This window comes from Falco biarmicus, chromosome 12 (genome assembly GCF_023638135.1).
Source record: "Falco biarmicus isolate bFalBia1 chromosome 12, bFalBia1.pri, whole genome shotgun sequence".
Classification (NCBI taxonomy): domain Eukaryota; kingdom Metazoa; phylum Chordata; class Aves; order Falconiformes; family Falconidae; genus Falco; species Falco biarmicus.
Window position 1 is genome coordinate 32,457,324 of NC_079299.1, and position 16,794 is coordinate 32,474,117.

Here is a 16,794-nt window from a genome sequence, read left to right on the forward strand (position 1 = left end):
GAAACACAGACAATCCAGCTACCCACTAGCAACCTTTTCAATGTTTCTCAGCCTTCATACCAGAAATTACAAAATAGCTTTTATTTTAAGAGATTCAAACCCTGCTTGCAGGGGAAAAAAAAAAAATATAAAAACCCACACCACAAGATAAATCCTTGCAAGGTCTGTATCTTTAGGTGGTAAACTGAAATAAAAATTCATTATGTACTTATAACAGATGCTGAGGCCTAACTTATTTATCTGTGAAATTAATTTGTGAGAAGCTAATTCTTGATGATAGGCATGTGGGCTGGATTTAAAAAAATTGTGTTTTTGTATCGTTAAGTAGACCAAAAGAAAATCTTACCCTCAATAAAAGGAACTCTGGTTTAACAAAATCCAGCAAATACATGGTATCTGGTGCTTGAAGCCAGTCGGCAATAGATCTACAGAGCACAGTAAAGGAACAGGGTTTCCACATCGTACTTCAGCAACTCACAAGACTGAGTAACCCACACAAAGCAGAGCTGACATTACGGCAGTTTAAATTGTTACCACAAGTTACTGCAAAATGTTTGAGCAATTCCAAGGTTAATACCTGTTATTAGTCTTTAGGTAGATCATAGCAAGCGCAAGTGTGGCACCCGGACAAGTCACATCCACATTTATGGTATCTCCCTCCTGTGAAAACACAATGCAGGCTTTCAGAGCAGTTGGCTAGGAGGGCAGCGACATGCAGTGATGTGTATGTGTTCCAAGTCACTTGATGCATCGAGACACACATCTCAGACTTCTAACCATTGCTATTTTCAGCTTAAATGAGCAAACACCATCACCACATACCTTGATTTGATAACTGGGGGACTTGTGCTTCTCTCTGTGCATTCCTGCTTGGAATCGCCTGTGACCCCCAACCATGTACTGGTAAAGCTGCTCAGGAACATTGAGGTCCGACATACCTATCAAATTACTGCCGTGCTAAGGAATGAAGAGGAGAAGAAATAATATGGAAGTGGCTTCCATATGTATGAGAAAAAAAAAAAAAATGCTTTCAGCCAAAGGCAATTGGGCATCAAGGATGAAACAGCTCTTATTAACCCACCCTCTCTATATAAATCCTTCTACTATTTTTAGTTGAAACGAAGAGAAGTACTTACCCCTAGGCACACCATGCCTAAGGCTAGCCCAGATGCAAGTGAATAGGACTCTCTGTCTGTGCAGTACTCCATTTCTGGTCCTGGGGGACGTCCTGGAGAAAACAAAACAGTGAAATTAATCTTCTAAAATTTCAGCTAAGTAAACATTGTTTAATTAAGCACTACACTCCTAATGAAATGAGAAACAAACAAACAGAAAAAAATCTGTCCCTTCTCAAAGTCAGGAAAGTTCTCAGTGGAATTACGTGTAATTAACCCATCCATCACCAAATGATAAACCCCTCCAGAAGCAGTATATATTGCTAAATGATATGGCTGGAGTTCAGAGACGCAGTGAAAAATGCCACATTACAACTGCGTATACTTGAAGACCTCTGAACCTATCCAAATACTGTCACACAGTTCAAAAGCTGTTGCTAGAAAAGATTGTGTATATCAAATTACTAGAAACATAACAGATACAATTTCACCCTTAAAATTTATCCCATTCTCTATTTAATAAACCACACAGTCTCTTAACTAAGGTTACATATAAACACGAATAAGAACTTAACCGTTACAAATAAAATCAGAACAACTGTGTACAGAATGAGGACAATTCAGATCAGAAATCTACTGTTCAGAATCAGCTCTTAAAGGCTACTGCTTAGAAAGCCTTAAACAAAATTCGGAACAGGAGAATTGACAACACAATGGCTGTACTTCCACCAACCTAGGGAGCCAAAAAGACTGTCCTTGCAAGAGGAAAGCATTTTTTACCCACCCAGTGCCTCAGTCTCTAGTTTCTACAGCGGCAACTACCTCATGGAGACGTGAAAAACAAAAAATGTCTAGGAAGCATCAGAAGCACTGAGTATACAGTGTGCAACAGATCTGCCCAAAAGCTGTAGAGAGTCAGGATCTCTGCAGATGTGGCATCTGGGTCAGGAGGAACATGTAGTTACAGCAGTCCTTTTACCAAGTAGCTGGCAACCCCAGAAACCTCAGACTAGCTCTTAGCAGACAAAACTTCCAGATGACAAAGGTATCTGGGTCCAGCAGTGATGCTACTATGTTTCTTCTACTAAATTCAATGGTTGTTCTATGTTATGCAAACAACAGTTCACAGTAACTTCTTTTCCTCTGAAAACAGAAAGTAAGTTTTGGAAAACAAGAGGTGAATATTGTGGTGGGAGATGTACAGTTGACAGAAATGTTAAAAAGTCTCAGCTCCCTGATGCACTGTGCCCATCATTCATATGTTGTGACTCTCCCAGTCCACAATCCCATTTTTTCCAGTGTTAGCACCTACCTATTTCAGCCAGCAGAACCTCAGCTGTGTGCCTGTGAGCAGTGCCCTGATAGACCAGGCCTATTCCTATCACAGCAGCCACCTGCACATTGTGGGGAACATCCAGCTCTGTTGAAGTTGGGGGCAGGAGGGCAGGTATGTGGATGCTCAAGAGGCGCGTAATAGCCATATCCATTGTGCCCAACTTGGCAGCAGAAACGCCAAGCAACAGTCCAATACTTGTCATCTCATGGCCCTGAGAAAGGAGGCAAATATCAGTAACCAAAGAAAGCAGATGTGTTCAGAAAAGGAAAACCTGTCCCAGTGTTCCATTCACTTATCTCAGTGAGCTGTGCACAGTATAGGAAGATACAGCGATAAAAGTGCTGAAAATCTTTTAAACAGAAACAAAGTCCTGCACTACTAACATTAACGAAGTGCCTCTGATATTCTCCCACACACATGCAATTCAGCATCTTAAAGGAATCTGTTGACTCTCGTTTCAAGAATTCAAGTCCTATAGATCTCTCTGTTGCCTCTGCAAGAAGCCCTCACCTTTGTTAAGTAGTCATGTATATTGAGTGTGGCAAGTTTTGTGAGATGCCCGTTGAGACCCAGAGCCATGAGGAAGCCTGCATATTCATTTGCTAGTTCAGCAATTTTGGGCTTGTTATAGACAATCCAAGCAGAGTCTATCTGTGAGGCAGGTGCTATCTTCAGGCCGGCAGCCACCCCGTTGTGAAAGCTGGCCCAGCAAGCCATGTTAGGAGGCACATCGATATTCCCACTGTTCAGATCAACAGTAGTGTTCCTAGGAGGAGCACGGCCTGCCAATGAGAGAATCATTAAAAGTCATCAGGTAAATCCAAACTGCTTCAGAAACATTCCTCAGCTTCAGCAGGGTGCCAAGTGAATAAATACTGGCAGCACGCTAGGTAACACTTCTGTTCTGAGCCAGCCTCGGCTGTCTTCAGGGACGACAGAAGATAGAAGCACAACATAGTAGATAAACCAGCAACGCGGACTTTGCAGTATCTGTGTGCTGTATGACCCCGACATGCCCTCACTTCTATCTGCTTCTCAGAATGTACCTGATACAAGGTCTCGGTGTTTGATAACACCGGCCTTGACCATCCCAGACAAAACTGGTAGGTGGCAGATTCAAACCCAAAATGAGCTGCTACTTCACAAAAAGCACACTCAAGCTACATAACTCTTTAGAAAAAGACACACAAGATACTACAAAAATTACATGAAGTTCAGAAAGAAGTGGGATAACAATTTCGCTCCCTCACATTCTATTAAATACTGAATTTCTTCGGAAGAAAATACTGGCCAACATACCAGTTAGATTCAGCTTAGGGATAGGCAACTGCTCCGTTGGAATGGGATGGTACGAGAACAAAGTGAACATTCCTCGTCCAACAGGTAGTGCCATGGTTCGCTGGCACAGCTGCAAAAGCCTGTTGGGAAGATGAAAGCAAAACCAATCCAATTGCTTGATAGGCAATATTTTTCCAAATACATGATATAAAATGAACCCGCAGACAACAAGCACTGGACAGACCATTTTTTTTCCCCAGCTATGAGATAGCATGTTGTCTTTCGTTTTTTAGTAGGCAAAACTTCTGAACCAAATCTCTGGCTCTTACAAGATTAACCTCAAAGACACACTTTAGCTGACGTAATGTTGAAACTTTCCACTATTTTTCCCTTTAAGTTAGGTGCTAGCTAAATAAATCTGTGCTACGAACAATCTAGCAGCCATATCGGAAACAAGGTGAAAGGAGAAAGCAAAACAAAGCCGACTGCCATATGGGATCTTGCTATGACTAGTAATCACATCTAGTAATAACCTGTGTACAGAATTAATAATGTGCTTCCAAGAATGCTGACCACAATTCTCTATGATTTACTCTGGAAACACTTTCTAGACTTGTTAGATTACTCAGCTTGTTAGGTCAGACAATAATTTGATGCATTCCTTCAGCTTCCTATTTCTGTAGAGTGTTCTGCATGTTAATGATGTTCTGAATTTTGCTTTTTCTTTTTGTTTTATACAGACAATACTTTTAACACCTCCAAAATAAGTGAATAAAGAAGCAGGACAGGGACAACTGTGAGGCTACTGGGCACAGAATGGCTCCAAGAGGAGGTTTCAGTGAGGGATGGGACAGTGAGTTTGCTTTCTGTAGAATAAATTAGGTCCCCTGACCCAAGACTTGCTTAGACCTAAGATCAGCCCTGAACAAGAGGCCCCCCAGTTTTAGGCAGGGGATGGACGCTGCTTTGTTTGCTACAGAGGCATTTTCTCTACAGAGTAGGTCCTGCATGTATTTCACACTTTTTAGGTGGGAAAAAAATGGCTACAATCTGCTTTCAGACCCTAACTGATCTCAACCTGCTGTCTGGGGTTCAAACTAACAGTCTTTCCCATATGCTGCTCCAATCCCAAGAGCCCTCCAACTCCAATACAGCAGAGTTTTGATGTACACTGAGCTTCAAAGACCTGGATTATGAAATCCAGCCCTCTTCTATGTGTCCCTCGCTCAGGTCTGCTGACTTTAATGTTCAGTTCAGACTAAAATAGATTGCACTGTTCAATTAGATGTACTTAACTTTAAGCCACCAGAAATATTCACACAATTTTTCACCCAAGTGAAATACTAATGAGAAACGGCTAGAAACAGAGCTCTTTACCGGTTTTCTTTCTCTTCTATGTATTCATGGTCACTAGCTTCTGGCATCTGCACTACATTAACACGTACAGGACTGGCACTCTGAAGGAGCCTGCGTACTTCCTGCACTCTCAAATCCTCGCTCCATATTAGCGACATCACTTCCTCGTTCATGTCATTCATGCCATCCTCATCCTCTTCCGATTCAGTTCCAGAGGGAATATCAGAGGACAGCACTGGGCCCACAGACTGCAAGCAAAAGAGAATGGAATGAAGTCATTTCCAGTAGTGCACACGAATATTGAGAACTGTCAGAAAGCCAGCAAATACCAGCACCACAACCTGCACGCACTCAGTAGTTACCTGCATCGAGACGGATCTGTAAATAGAATGGACTGACACACATGAAGTCACCAATGACACTGTTCGTGCTGTCCTTATGTTAATTTAGGCACCCACAAGGATTTCCGAACATTGTAATCAAGCATTTTTGCACATCTAAATGGTATAAATAACTATCAAGACAGGAGGAGATGACATCTTAAACGTGCAGCAAAGGCTGTTGAGCAAGGACAGACAAGTAGGAGCTTGAAGAGGTGACATATGAAATACTTCTTTATTTCAAAACTATTTCTTGTTTCAGAGCAATAGTAGGAAAGGGCTTTCCCCTCCCTGCCTACACAATTGTCTATGACTGCTAAGAAAACACACATGTTTTTTTCTTCAAGTTAAGCAGTGAAAAACAGAAACCTAGATGAGCATTTCGATATATATTAAAAAGGAGACTAAACTCCAGAAGGCACAGACAGAGTCCCCTGGTGACAACTTGCTTTTAAAGTGCCAGTACTTTAAATTCTCAACTCAGTCAGGGCTGCTGTTCTGCATATTCTGCTCAGACACCTGTGTTATTTTTCTAATCATTGATGTTTTCATGAATCAGAGCTTTAACTTGGATTTCCCCCTGCAACAACCTTGGAAAAACCAAGTTACCTACTCAAAGAGTGAGCCTGCATGGCAGTAAATTCTAAATGTTTGTTGCCGTCAGCCAACCTGGGTTTCACCAGAGTACCAGAGTATTTTTTTGAACTTCCACACCTGAGCTACTTAAGTGCTCTGAAGTGCTGTGGAAGTCCTCTTTCTATGCAAGATTTATGAAATTCTCACCTAAGTCTCTGTCCTCCCCTGTTTATTCACATCACACAAGCAATGCACAGGACCACCAACAAGAATGGTGAAGACAGCATAGGTCAGGATGCAACAGAGGATGCCCACAGTCTGCTTGCCCTACACTCGCTTCAGACAAGCCTGTCACTCTACACGAAGCATGGATCATTTTATTTTTAGACAGCTGCAGAAATAAGCTTTCCTGCGGAATATACGGTTTCTTTATGGTCTGACAAAATAATTTGGACTTGACCCTAAGGTGGACCAGCACATTCCTCTTTCTTTTGCATCTTTCACAGATGAGACATTAATTTACAAAACCAAACAAGGCAAGTGATGACAAATCTAGGAACAAAACCCCCCCACATCTCTCTCTAAACTGGTCATTTTCCTGTTCTATACCTCAGAATTGCAGCAAGCGGAAAGATACAGAATCACACAGACTAGACTGAACACAGGGTCTTCCCTAAGGCTCACAGGTAACACATGACACCAGGAGTGCAAGTAAATTAACAGCTGATGAATGAAAACCAATTTCTTCTGATAAATACGCACAAAATCTCAATACATAACTGCACCACCCATATAGCCAGCGTCCGTTTTGAAACAGGAAACTCCACCCTGCCCTCCTGAGAAATGACAAACAATTTAGTGTTTGAAGATCACTTTATCCTTTTAAGGTTACATACATTCGAGGCATTGTTATAAAGTAAGTGATAAAATCAAATTTATCACCATTTTAAGATTCAGTACTGTGACTGCTGGGCAGAACTTCACCAGCAGAAAGTAAAACAGATTTTTCATGAGTGGTGGGGCGTGGGATTTGAACATGTAGTTTTTTTACTTTTCCAAGTAATGAATTAACTAATTTGATATGTAGTTAGTCATTAAGCTCCTGTTATAAAAATTGGAATAATTTTAACATCACTTGCAAAGCTGACAGCAAAACAGATCTTGACCAAGATGTACTTGAGACTAAAAATCTCTCTTCCTGACTTCCGAAAAGTCTGCAGACAATCTGCTACTATTAAGTGTTTTTGTGCATGCCACTAGCCAACTTTCAAGAAGAGTTTTGGCTTCCACAGTGTCCTCAGCAGAAGACACTTCAGCAAGCCACAACTCTATGAGATGCTACTGATTCCCACCATCAGAAGAAAATGTTTAAGAGAAAAAACACCACATGCTTTTTTATTTTACCTGAGGATACAAACAACTAAACCCTTTTTGAGAGGAAAAAAAAAAAAAAAAAAAAAAAAAAGAGAAATATGATCAGAAAGCAATCCAGTTCTTCCAGAAGACAGGGAGATAGATGCCACCCATGCGAACCCAAGAAGGAGACAGACTGACAAATACCCACTTCCTTCTCTCTGTGCCACTGCTGTTTTGATGGCAAAGGCTCTGGATGGAGTACCAAAACCTGACACTTCTCAAAGGTGCGGCCGTTTTGGAGAGGAGGAAGACTTATAGAGGCAAGCAAACAGCTCTGTAGGAAAGACTTTTGAGCACCATGCCTAAATTAAGTTCAAAATCTGTTTTATATTGACAGTTTCCACAGCTATGCACATACTCTTCCTGTGCCGGATGCTGGTTTTTATACTGAAACCCTCATATGCGTGTAAACCCTGTGTTGCCCTCGGTCTTGAATTCTGCACCTTCTGACGCCTTGAGCATCAGCAGATGGTGGGAAAGTTTCTGACCAGAGCTCTCTGCCCAACCAACACCCAGTACCATGAAATCAATTTATGCCCATACTCACAGATTTACCCTTTTGCAGGTTCCCTTCACACGCCTGTTTGGAGAGATCCTGGCGCCCAATCAAGAGACAAACTGCTTCTGGCCAGTCTGAGGCAGGCTGCTCTCGGCAATAATATATTGCATCTCTAATAGGAAGTGCTACGCCAAAGGGGAGAGACTCCAGATCTCTTAAGGTGAAACCTTAAAATTAATGAGGGAAAAATCCTCTTTTATCAAGCTAGATAGAGGGTATTTCATATTATGCAAGCAAAAGACTATTACTTATGATTGTTACCATTTTGCACAATGATGAAAGCTGCTCTTACCAACATTAGTCATCCAAATAACTAATTTTTCAGCCAGGCTGGAAACAGATGTGTTGTGTCTGAAACTGCATCTGTAAAATAAAGGGGAATAAAGGAGAAGCCAATAAAAGCTAGTCCAAAAAGTCAGCAGAGAGTCAAAACCTCAAGAGTTTAAAATAATACTAAAAACCTCATACCGACTGTCATCCTGTTCTATTTGCTGTTTTCGTTGTCCTAGGAAAGACAAAGCCACATTACTTCCACATTCTCCAAGCAAAAGACAGCACATAAGAAGCACAAGACACTAGGATATACTGTGATGGCATTAAGGCATCATTACCTGATGTGATCTTATACAAGTAATGGGAAGCTTCATTAGACACAGCGCTCTCATCACCAAGGACATACAGAGCCACACTCTGGATAGGAAAGAGACACCATAATACAAAGTGCTATATATAATGCAGTGTGTAGCAATTGCTATGCTGCCTATCAACACAGGCAGAAGATAACTTTAATAACTTTAAGAGTGGGGACAGGTTTAGTATGAAAACACTGTTAGTAAAAGGAGACTGAAACAACTGAAGCAAGAAATCTAAAGCATGAAAGTTTACTATCTTGAAGTTTGGAAAAAATACATCCTGAAACAATTAACTGATTTTTCCCTAATAATTGTTTCAAAGGTAAAAAGATCTTCTAAACAGCTCCTAGTTATCTTTCCAACATTTCTCACATTTCATTTAATTTTCCTTGCAAAACACACACTTCTACAGACACCATTTTCACTCAGTTTCCTCCACATCTTGAATATTTTGTCTACTTTGCGAAGTCTCTGAGTGAAAAGTTGTTTGCCTTTCAAGGCAGGGTCCACTTCAGCTATCTAGCCAGCAAAAATCAAAGTGATCTGTCACCCTATTACTTTTTGATACTGCCAGACAACCTGGCATGCCAAAGGCAAAAGTCACATCCAGGTTAAAATTCCTTTGTGTTTTTCATGAAGATCTTCTGATAAGCTGCACTGCCAACACACTAGCTCTGTCCTCGGCAGTGCCAAATCAGGCAGAGGTAGGAAGAAAGAGCTGGACAGACACAGGTGATCATCCAAGGGGAAGGTTACCCTTCTTCAGAGCTTGAGGGCAGGGACAAATTTTAAGCAAAAGCATCAGCACTTTAACAGACTCAGTGCTGCTGCTTCAAGCCTCTGTGCTCTGAAGCAGAGGACAGGCTGACTCCTGGCAGCTCATAACAGAGATTCTGCAACTAATCTTGGACACCTGGGTCAAAGCAGAGTCTTTCCTCCTTGGTTTTTTGGTTTTTTTTTCTTCAAACACCTCAGGCTCAACACCTCTGCTCCAAGCCCTGTATCAGCAGGTTTTCTCCATAAAGGCTTTGTGAATAAGTGAGCAAGGCTGACCAGGAGATAACATCAGCACTTACAACTACTCATGCGACTCAATATTTATGTTGATACATGCCCAAGAAGAAAGCCGGGAAATTCTCACTTACAAAATACAGTTAACTTTGAGTTACACTATTACTTTGCACATGCCACTACTGCAAACCACAAAAAAAAAGAATACACGTAAGCAGTGAAGCATAGGCTACTCACTCTGTACTCATGAGCTCTCCTTCCCAACCTCAAATACCTCCCTCCCATCTGTTAAAAAAAACATCCTCACCCTTCAGTAATATTAAAGTAATAAAAGAGAAGAGGGGACTCACAGGGATTTCTCCCTACTAAATACATATTATTCTCCCCGTGGAGAGGCAGACGCTGCACAGTTTACTATATCGCAGGGATACTCAAGAGGATTTCATGCAGACAAATGAGGTTGCTTAGTACAAAGCAGCAACACTTGGAGATGCTTAAGTCTCCAAACAGTACAGCTACAGCAGTTGTTGATCACAGGCTCCATACCCCTCTAGTATGCCCCTGCTGCTCCGCACAGCGCGATTACACGCTCTGTTATTTGACTTCCCGCTAGGGACGCTTCACTTGCGCAAAATTAAGTGGCTGGAGCAAACCCCGGGCCACAGTGCTGCTGTGGTGGCAGAACAAAAAATATCCTTTTTACCAAAGTACGCACCAGTACTACTAGTTTGCTCCTTTCACAGATGCCTGGTAGGTAAGGATAAGGCTGCACTCCTTCTCCCTTCAGACAGGAACTCAGCCACTGAAAGATACTTGGAGGCTCAGCAGAAAAAAATGAAGGATGGTGCATGAAACCTGTTTGGACTTAATCATATGAACAGCAATGACACAGAGCTCACGGCAAACGCACAATAATTCTCCACTATTCCCAAAGCAAGCCCTACAGCACTTCTACAACAACAAAAATATAGTATTTCCCAAAAACATTACAGATCACATCTTCCTCCTGTTAGATGGAAGTTTATAGCTAGACAGTAATGAAAACTTGAGACACCTACCTGCCTTTTCAAGAACAAAAATCACCTCACCCCACAGTGAAAAGGAGTAAATATAGAGTCATTCTCAAAAACTGCACTAGAACAGCCTTGTACTGTTCTTCAACGACATCAAATTGCTTAAGTGAGAATACAACCTATCTACAACCTCTTTGCCTTCCCTGCCCACAAACAGGAGTAGCAAAGCTACGAGATTTTTTTTTTTTTTCCAGTCAGGAGAAACAGTAGTTTTCCTTACATGGCTAGTAAATTTCAGCTGGTAGGACAGTAAACAGGTACACAGACAATGCATAACCTAATCTCAAATTTTCTGCGTTTAGCTTTCATTTAGTTTTTATGAACTATAAACTGAGAGTCTGCCAGCCTAGCCATACTTTCCACAAGAGAGGCACATCTCACTACCAGGCTTTTCCACAGTTGTCTGCTAAGATTTGTCAGCTAGCGTGAGCTGGGCGTTTGCCAAGATGAAACCACTATTCCCTCCCAAGACCTTGTTCTGTGGTGTGTCCCATGAGGCACTGGACTGGGATTAAGTCCTGACCAGCTTTAAAGGGAACAGTTACCAACATGCTCAGCATTAGAGAAAATCTCCACGTCATTATCACCAAACACCCAGCTTTGAAAAGCCTTAAACTCACCTTGATCAATTACGCAAGCCTGTCTGGAGGTTTTTACAAGGGCTGGATAGTCTCTGTAGTAATAATCTATATAAGCTTCAAGTTTTAAGTCCCTAGAATGAGAGAGGTGAATCACATTGGAGGGGGAAAAGAAAAACCAAAAAACTACTCTACCTTCCCGCACCTCTCTGACATTTTCTGTTAAGTTTTTTTTTAAATGCTTGTGTATGCAGCAGATAGGAGGAGGGACTTCCTTAACTTTAAGACCACTCACGGGCACTGCCCATTCTCTAAGCAGTAAATCTGTATGTTTACTTTTCTGCCAGTGCACTTCTCTTCAGCTGTTGTTCAGCTTTGTCCACACCTCCACCACCGTCTAAGGTGTGACTCCTGTCACTACAGCTTCCTCCAAATTCTAACTGTCAAAGCTAGATAACCTGCTGGGTTATCTGCAAAACATGAATGCATACAGCAGCTACCAGCCTCAAAAGACACCATCTTTCATTTCAGACGAAAGCCTTTTCAGCACAAGGGAGTAGATGCCACTTCTGGGAATCATTTAGCCAGCTGGCTATAGCAGGTGCTACTGGGGAAGAATCTATAACCATAGAAAAAAACCCGGTAGAAATAGGAAATACAACTCTGGGAGATGTTACCTGGCCTTTTACTTAAACACTTAAAAACTTAAACATGCAATGCAGCTTGAAGGTGGTTGTGGAAGACAAGAAGATGCAATCACTGGCTGCAGTAAAGACACCACAACAAACAACAATATTTGACAGATCTCATGAGCTGAGGTGTGACCATGTGTAGAGAAAACAAACACAAGCTGCAGCACCTGAGGTTTGTGAGTCACACTGATGTTGGGAAGTGGCCAGAACCATACAAGAGATTTACCACGGCAAATATCCAAGCACAGTAAGGTTTTAAACATTCATTCATTTTCTTTAAATACTTGAAAAGTCTGCTCCATTTGGGCAATCCCCAAATTCCCCATAAAAATAGTACACACCCACCATCAAGAGACACTGCACAAGATATAATATCCACAATTTGTCACTTGGGCATACCTGGCCAGCTGAACCAGAAGAACAACAAGTGAACGAATTCCTTCTCCCATAAGACTATTCAGTTTGAGCTCCTCGTAGATGAGATGAAGAACAAAGAAAATAGCAGGAATATGGGTGAAAAGGAGGGTTGAGGAATCCAAGCTAAGGCTCTGTAAAAAGTCATCCTTTGGAGCCAAAACTTCCAGAGGGTCCAGTCGCAAAGCTTTGGCAACAGGATGAGACTCAACATTTCTATGGTAATCTGAGCTCAAGAGATATTCCCAGTCCTAGACCAAACAAACAGGAAAGAGAGGCAGAGGTTCCAAAGTGAACATCAACTTCAAGCAAGGTAATTCCAAAGCACTGTTACAGAGGAGGGTTTTTTTCCACCCATAAACCAATACAAATGTGATTGTTGTATGGTAAATGCGCTGCACAAACTCTGCAAGCCACAGAGATTCAATCGTTAAGTTTCATCCTTTCCCCCACCTCCCCTGTGATGCATAAAAGAATCAAAGCCTTATACTTAAAAGAACAAAAGAAAGCCGAGAGTACCTTGCTTGCTCCAATACTCTGTGCATAAGACCCCACTGAGTATTTATGCAATTCACCTAGTGATCCCAGCCTTCTTTGCATCCCCCCTGCCACAGCACATCAGGCATTAGATCCTGATCTTTGTTGCCTGTAGACTGTAGGGGTTGCAGACTAAACACAAAAAGCGAACAGCACAATTGGACCACCATAGCTCATAAGCCTCTTATGATGGGATGATGGTAAGCCTCATCCACTTTACTGTTTAGTTACACAAAAACTTCCTATTCCTGTCTAGGCAGAGCTCCATGAATTGATCTTAAAGACTCCACAAGTTTGTTGAGAATCAGTGCATTCGGTGAAGTATGTAATTTGCTGCTACTAACTGGCTAAAGGAGCTGAGTAACCAGAGGAGTGAGAGCTTCACTTTAAAGGGATGAAGCATCTAGGAGAAATTTGACATTGTCAGGAGACTATCTGGGATTGCTTTGTGATCCGTATTAAATCCATTCCCAAGTTCAACCTGCCCCTCTGGAAGCGAGAACCCTGACAAGCAAGGTCACATGACGCAGCCACTACACAGGGCAAAAGAAGTTTTCTTTCCCCCAAAGGCCTGTAATCTCAGATGAGCTCAGATGAAATGCAATACTCAAGAGGGCGTTTCCTCTGCTTTGCCCTTAAAAAAACCCAAACAACCAAAACCCAACATCCCATCCCCACCCCCTGCCTTTTATTTGTAAAAGAGAACCATTTCTCACTTCATCTGACCCCGTTTCTGATGGTCTAGCCTTCTTTGGAGCAATAACTGGTGAAAGCGATCCTTCAAAATCAAGCTGTGAGAAATAAAAAATATCAAAAAGTACCTCAGTACTGAAATTCCCAAGGCTGCATACGTGAATCACCAATTGTATCACCTGAATTCAAACTGAATATCACATGACAGTTACTTTAAGTACTTCTACACTTTGCTTTCATATAAAACCTATACTGCAATTAGATTAACTGGCTGTGTATAGATTATTCTAGTGTACAGTGCACAAATTCCACAGTTTGACTGCCTAACGTCTGGCATTTACTAGGACAGAGGAAATACTGTGGATGAGCTAATGCTAGTAATGTAGCTGTACTGTAACTGCTTTCATTTCACTTGCACGCATACCCTTGCTGCTTTTTCCCCCCCCACTGCAAGTACTGCAAACATACTTGCTAGCAGGAAACCCACTTGCAGAAAACTCCAAATACATTCAAGTACAGCAGCTGAAAACACACAGATCCTTAAACACTAATTTGAAAACTTCATGGAAAATCCTCTTTAGGAAACAGGAGTCTGAGTTGCGACTTGTGTTTCTAGCAAGGGTAAGCTTAATATGGATTAATCAAATCTTCAATTCATCAGTGTTAGTCACAAACTGGGGTAAAATCTTCAGAATTTATTTTTATTTTACCAAGACAGTTGGTGCAAGTACCTTATAAATATATTGCATAATAAACACAGACTAAAACGTATACCTGAAACTTAGAAATACAGAATTGATTCGATGGTATCTTGTGATTTAAGACACGACACCATCTATTTCTGACTTCACTATCTCTCTAACCATTTGAACCTTGAAGAGTCACCTAGTTTATGTTGAAGCTGCTGATAAACAAACATGAGCTTGCTTACATTACGTGTCCAGGACAATCTCTCTGTGTTGTAACCCATCATATTCATGAGACATGTTACAAATAAATTCCATTCCGAGTGATAGCTTGGTCCTCCTGGAGCATTGTAAGCATTGTACCACTTGACAAGCATCTGTACAGCTATCTCCTTGGGCAGAATAGCTTTGACTCCTTGCAGACATCTTTTTACTGTTGGAAAAGAAGAAAAAAAGTTAGGTGTGTTTTCCATCTTATCTCCTGGTACTTCTTCCAATCAGTACTATAAATCTCTACAGGTCCTCTTATTGGACCTACTCGTAACTCTCCGGATACTCTTTCAATAAAAGCCACACCAGACAACCTTGAACGGCTGTTCCTTTAGCTCAGGTTGAGCACAGCCCCTAGTTCACCACACAAAAGGGGAAAAAAGTTCCCTGTTGCTCATTACTGAAACCAACTTCTGTCTGAACTGGCATCTCAGCCCCTCCTCGAACGATAATATACACTATAGTAGAGAGCAAAGCAATCTAAAGAACAAAGGAAGTTCTAAGAAAGCAGTGGGTGAAGGACTGAAAGCAACAGAGCGCACCTAAATAAATGGTAGCAGCTTTAGAAGGTAAGTTATTAGAGCTTGGATTGTGTGGCACTGAATCATTACAGCCTAGGCTATGCACAAACTACTTCAAAAATGAACCCTCAAAAATTATGGAACATATTTCACGTGACAGATTCTGAACCCTACCTAGTTCTGAAGTGGCGATTTCAGGAATAGTAATCCGAACCATTGTATTATTGCTGAGTTCCTGAAAAATAAGAAGGTAAGAGTCAAATTATGAAATGGGTAAAGCCAGGGTCCTTTTCTACCAACTCAGAACTTGTTTATCTATTAAGCATATTCCTCATTCCTGGTTATTTGCTACATTAAAAATCTGCAACCCCAGATGAAACCCTTGAAATAGATTTTGAGCTGAATCACTTGAAGGAATCAAGTTCTGACTTCTAGAGTATTCTACAGAGGAAAAGGTGGAACCGCCTATGCAGGTGTGGTATTTTGCTGCTGATCAGGAGCTGCCAGCTATGTCTCACTATGCAGAAGTGAATGTTACCCTCATTTCACTTTGCTAACAAAGCGTCGACTCAAATTAACAGGATATGCCTACCAAAGTTACTCGGTTGTGGACAGGATCTCTCAGAGCATGAATGAATGTCCCAAGCTGCTGAAAAGTACAGTCTTCAACGTAAGTTGATTCATGAAGTTTGGAAGAATCCCTTAGCTCTGGAACTGGTGACAAAAGTACACCCTGAAAAGTGGTGAAAGTGATTGCTTAGAATTGTTGAAATACAAGGCTCTGAGCAAAGGACAGCTAAAATTGCCATTTTTAATAAGTATTTTGAAAATAACTATAAATCTTTCCACTCTCTGCCTCAGAAGTTTTATAAAAATCATAAACAGGGCAACACTAAATAGATCTTCTTTAAACACTATTTATACTGGGGATTTACAGAAGAAAAATAAAAGATTTAGCTCCAAAAGATACCTTGAGAGTTAAAAATCAAGCAGTCATTTGAAGCTGTTACAACTAAGCCCCTTCCATGGCAGGACTTCCTTTCTCCTTACCTCTTCTAGGGGCCCCAGATGCTTATTTAAAGGCTTGGATGGAGTGCTGACACTATCCAAGGGAGTGCTCGGCCGAGGCATTTGGGTGGACATTGTCAGGGATGGAGCAGGCAGCCCGGGAATAAAAACCTTCCCCACCTTTTTGTGAACAGTATGTAGGAAAACAAATAGTTGGTTTTCATGCCTGTGCTTCCACAAGCTTGCTTACATATACAGACATTATCAGATTTTAACATCTTAAAGGAAATGTTTTAAGAAAAATGGCAACGTACTTAAACTAAGGTCTCTGAAGAGAAGATTAAAGATTACTTCATGTAATTACTTTCTTCTGATGATGGCACACTGAAAAAACTACCATATATGGTCAGCACTGTATGTTGTTGCTACAGGTCTACTCCAACTAAGAGTTCCAGCAGGGCTTCACTGAGAAAGCTCTACTTTCGAGACTATATGCTTTTTTGTGTACATATGTGTGTCTATATATACCTATACACACATGCACACAAATGTGTGGTAACACATACACGTACAAATTGCAGTGTCCAAGGTTTCTGCACACACAGAGAGCATAGTGCATCTCTACAGAATTTAAGAAAAACTTTTATTTTTGATTAATCAAAT

The 16,794-nt window shown here is 41.2% G+C and overlaps 1 protein-coding gene across 4 annotated transcripts in view; it reads right to left on the bottom strand.

Annotated features, from left to right (window-relative positions):
* The window catches only part of ANAPC1 (anaphase promoting complex subunit 1), a 33,602-nt gene that overhangs the window by 9,982 nt on the left and 6,826 nt on the right, over positions 1 to 16,794 (bottom strand). For 3 of the 4 annotated variants that reach the window (XM_056357242.1, XM_056357241.1, XM_056357244.1), the window contains exons 13-32: positions 16,174 to 16,311; positions 15,716 to 15,856; positions 15,298 to 15,358; positions 14,578 to 14,765; positions 13,670 to 13,744; positions 12,402 to 12,667; positions 11,353 to 11,444; positions 10,375 to 10,523; positions 8,628 to 8,706; positions 8,485 to 8,521; positions 8,309 to 8,379; positions 8,005 to 8,183; positions 5,107 to 5,333; positions 3,751 to 3,869; positions 2,962 to 3,233; positions 2,428 to 2,662; positions 1,137 to 1,228; positions 823 to 957; positions 578 to 660; positions 347 to 425 (exon numbers count right to left, since the gene is read on the bottom strand). In XM_056357242.1, coding sequence (XP_056213217.1) covers positions 347 to 425; positions 578 to 660; positions 823 to 957; positions 1,137 to 1,228; positions 2,428 to 2,662; positions 2,962 to 3,233; positions 3,751 to 3,869; positions 5,107 to 5,333; positions 8,005 to 8,183; positions 8,309 to 8,379; positions 8,485 to 8,521; positions 8,628 to 8,706; positions 10,375 to 10,523; positions 11,353 to 11,444; positions 12,402 to 12,667; positions 13,670 to 13,744; positions 14,578 to 14,765; positions 15,298 to 15,358; positions 15,716 to 15,856; positions 16,174 to 16,311 — 2,718 coding nt within the window. The remainder of the gene's footprint in view (positions 1 to 346; positions 426 to 577; positions 661 to 822; positions 958 to 1,136; positions 1,229 to 2,427; positions 2,663 to 2,961; positions 3,234 to 3,750; positions 3,870 to 5,106; positions 5,334 to 8,004; positions 8,184 to 8,308; positions 8,380 to 8,484; positions 8,522 to 8,627; positions 8,707 to 10,374; positions 10,524 to 11,352; positions 11,445 to 12,401; positions 12,668 to 13,669; positions 13,745 to 14,577; positions 14,766 to 15,297; positions 15,359 to 15,715; positions 15,857 to 16,173; positions 16,312 to 16,794) is intronic. The other variant, XM_056357243.1, reaches the window with a different exon arrangement.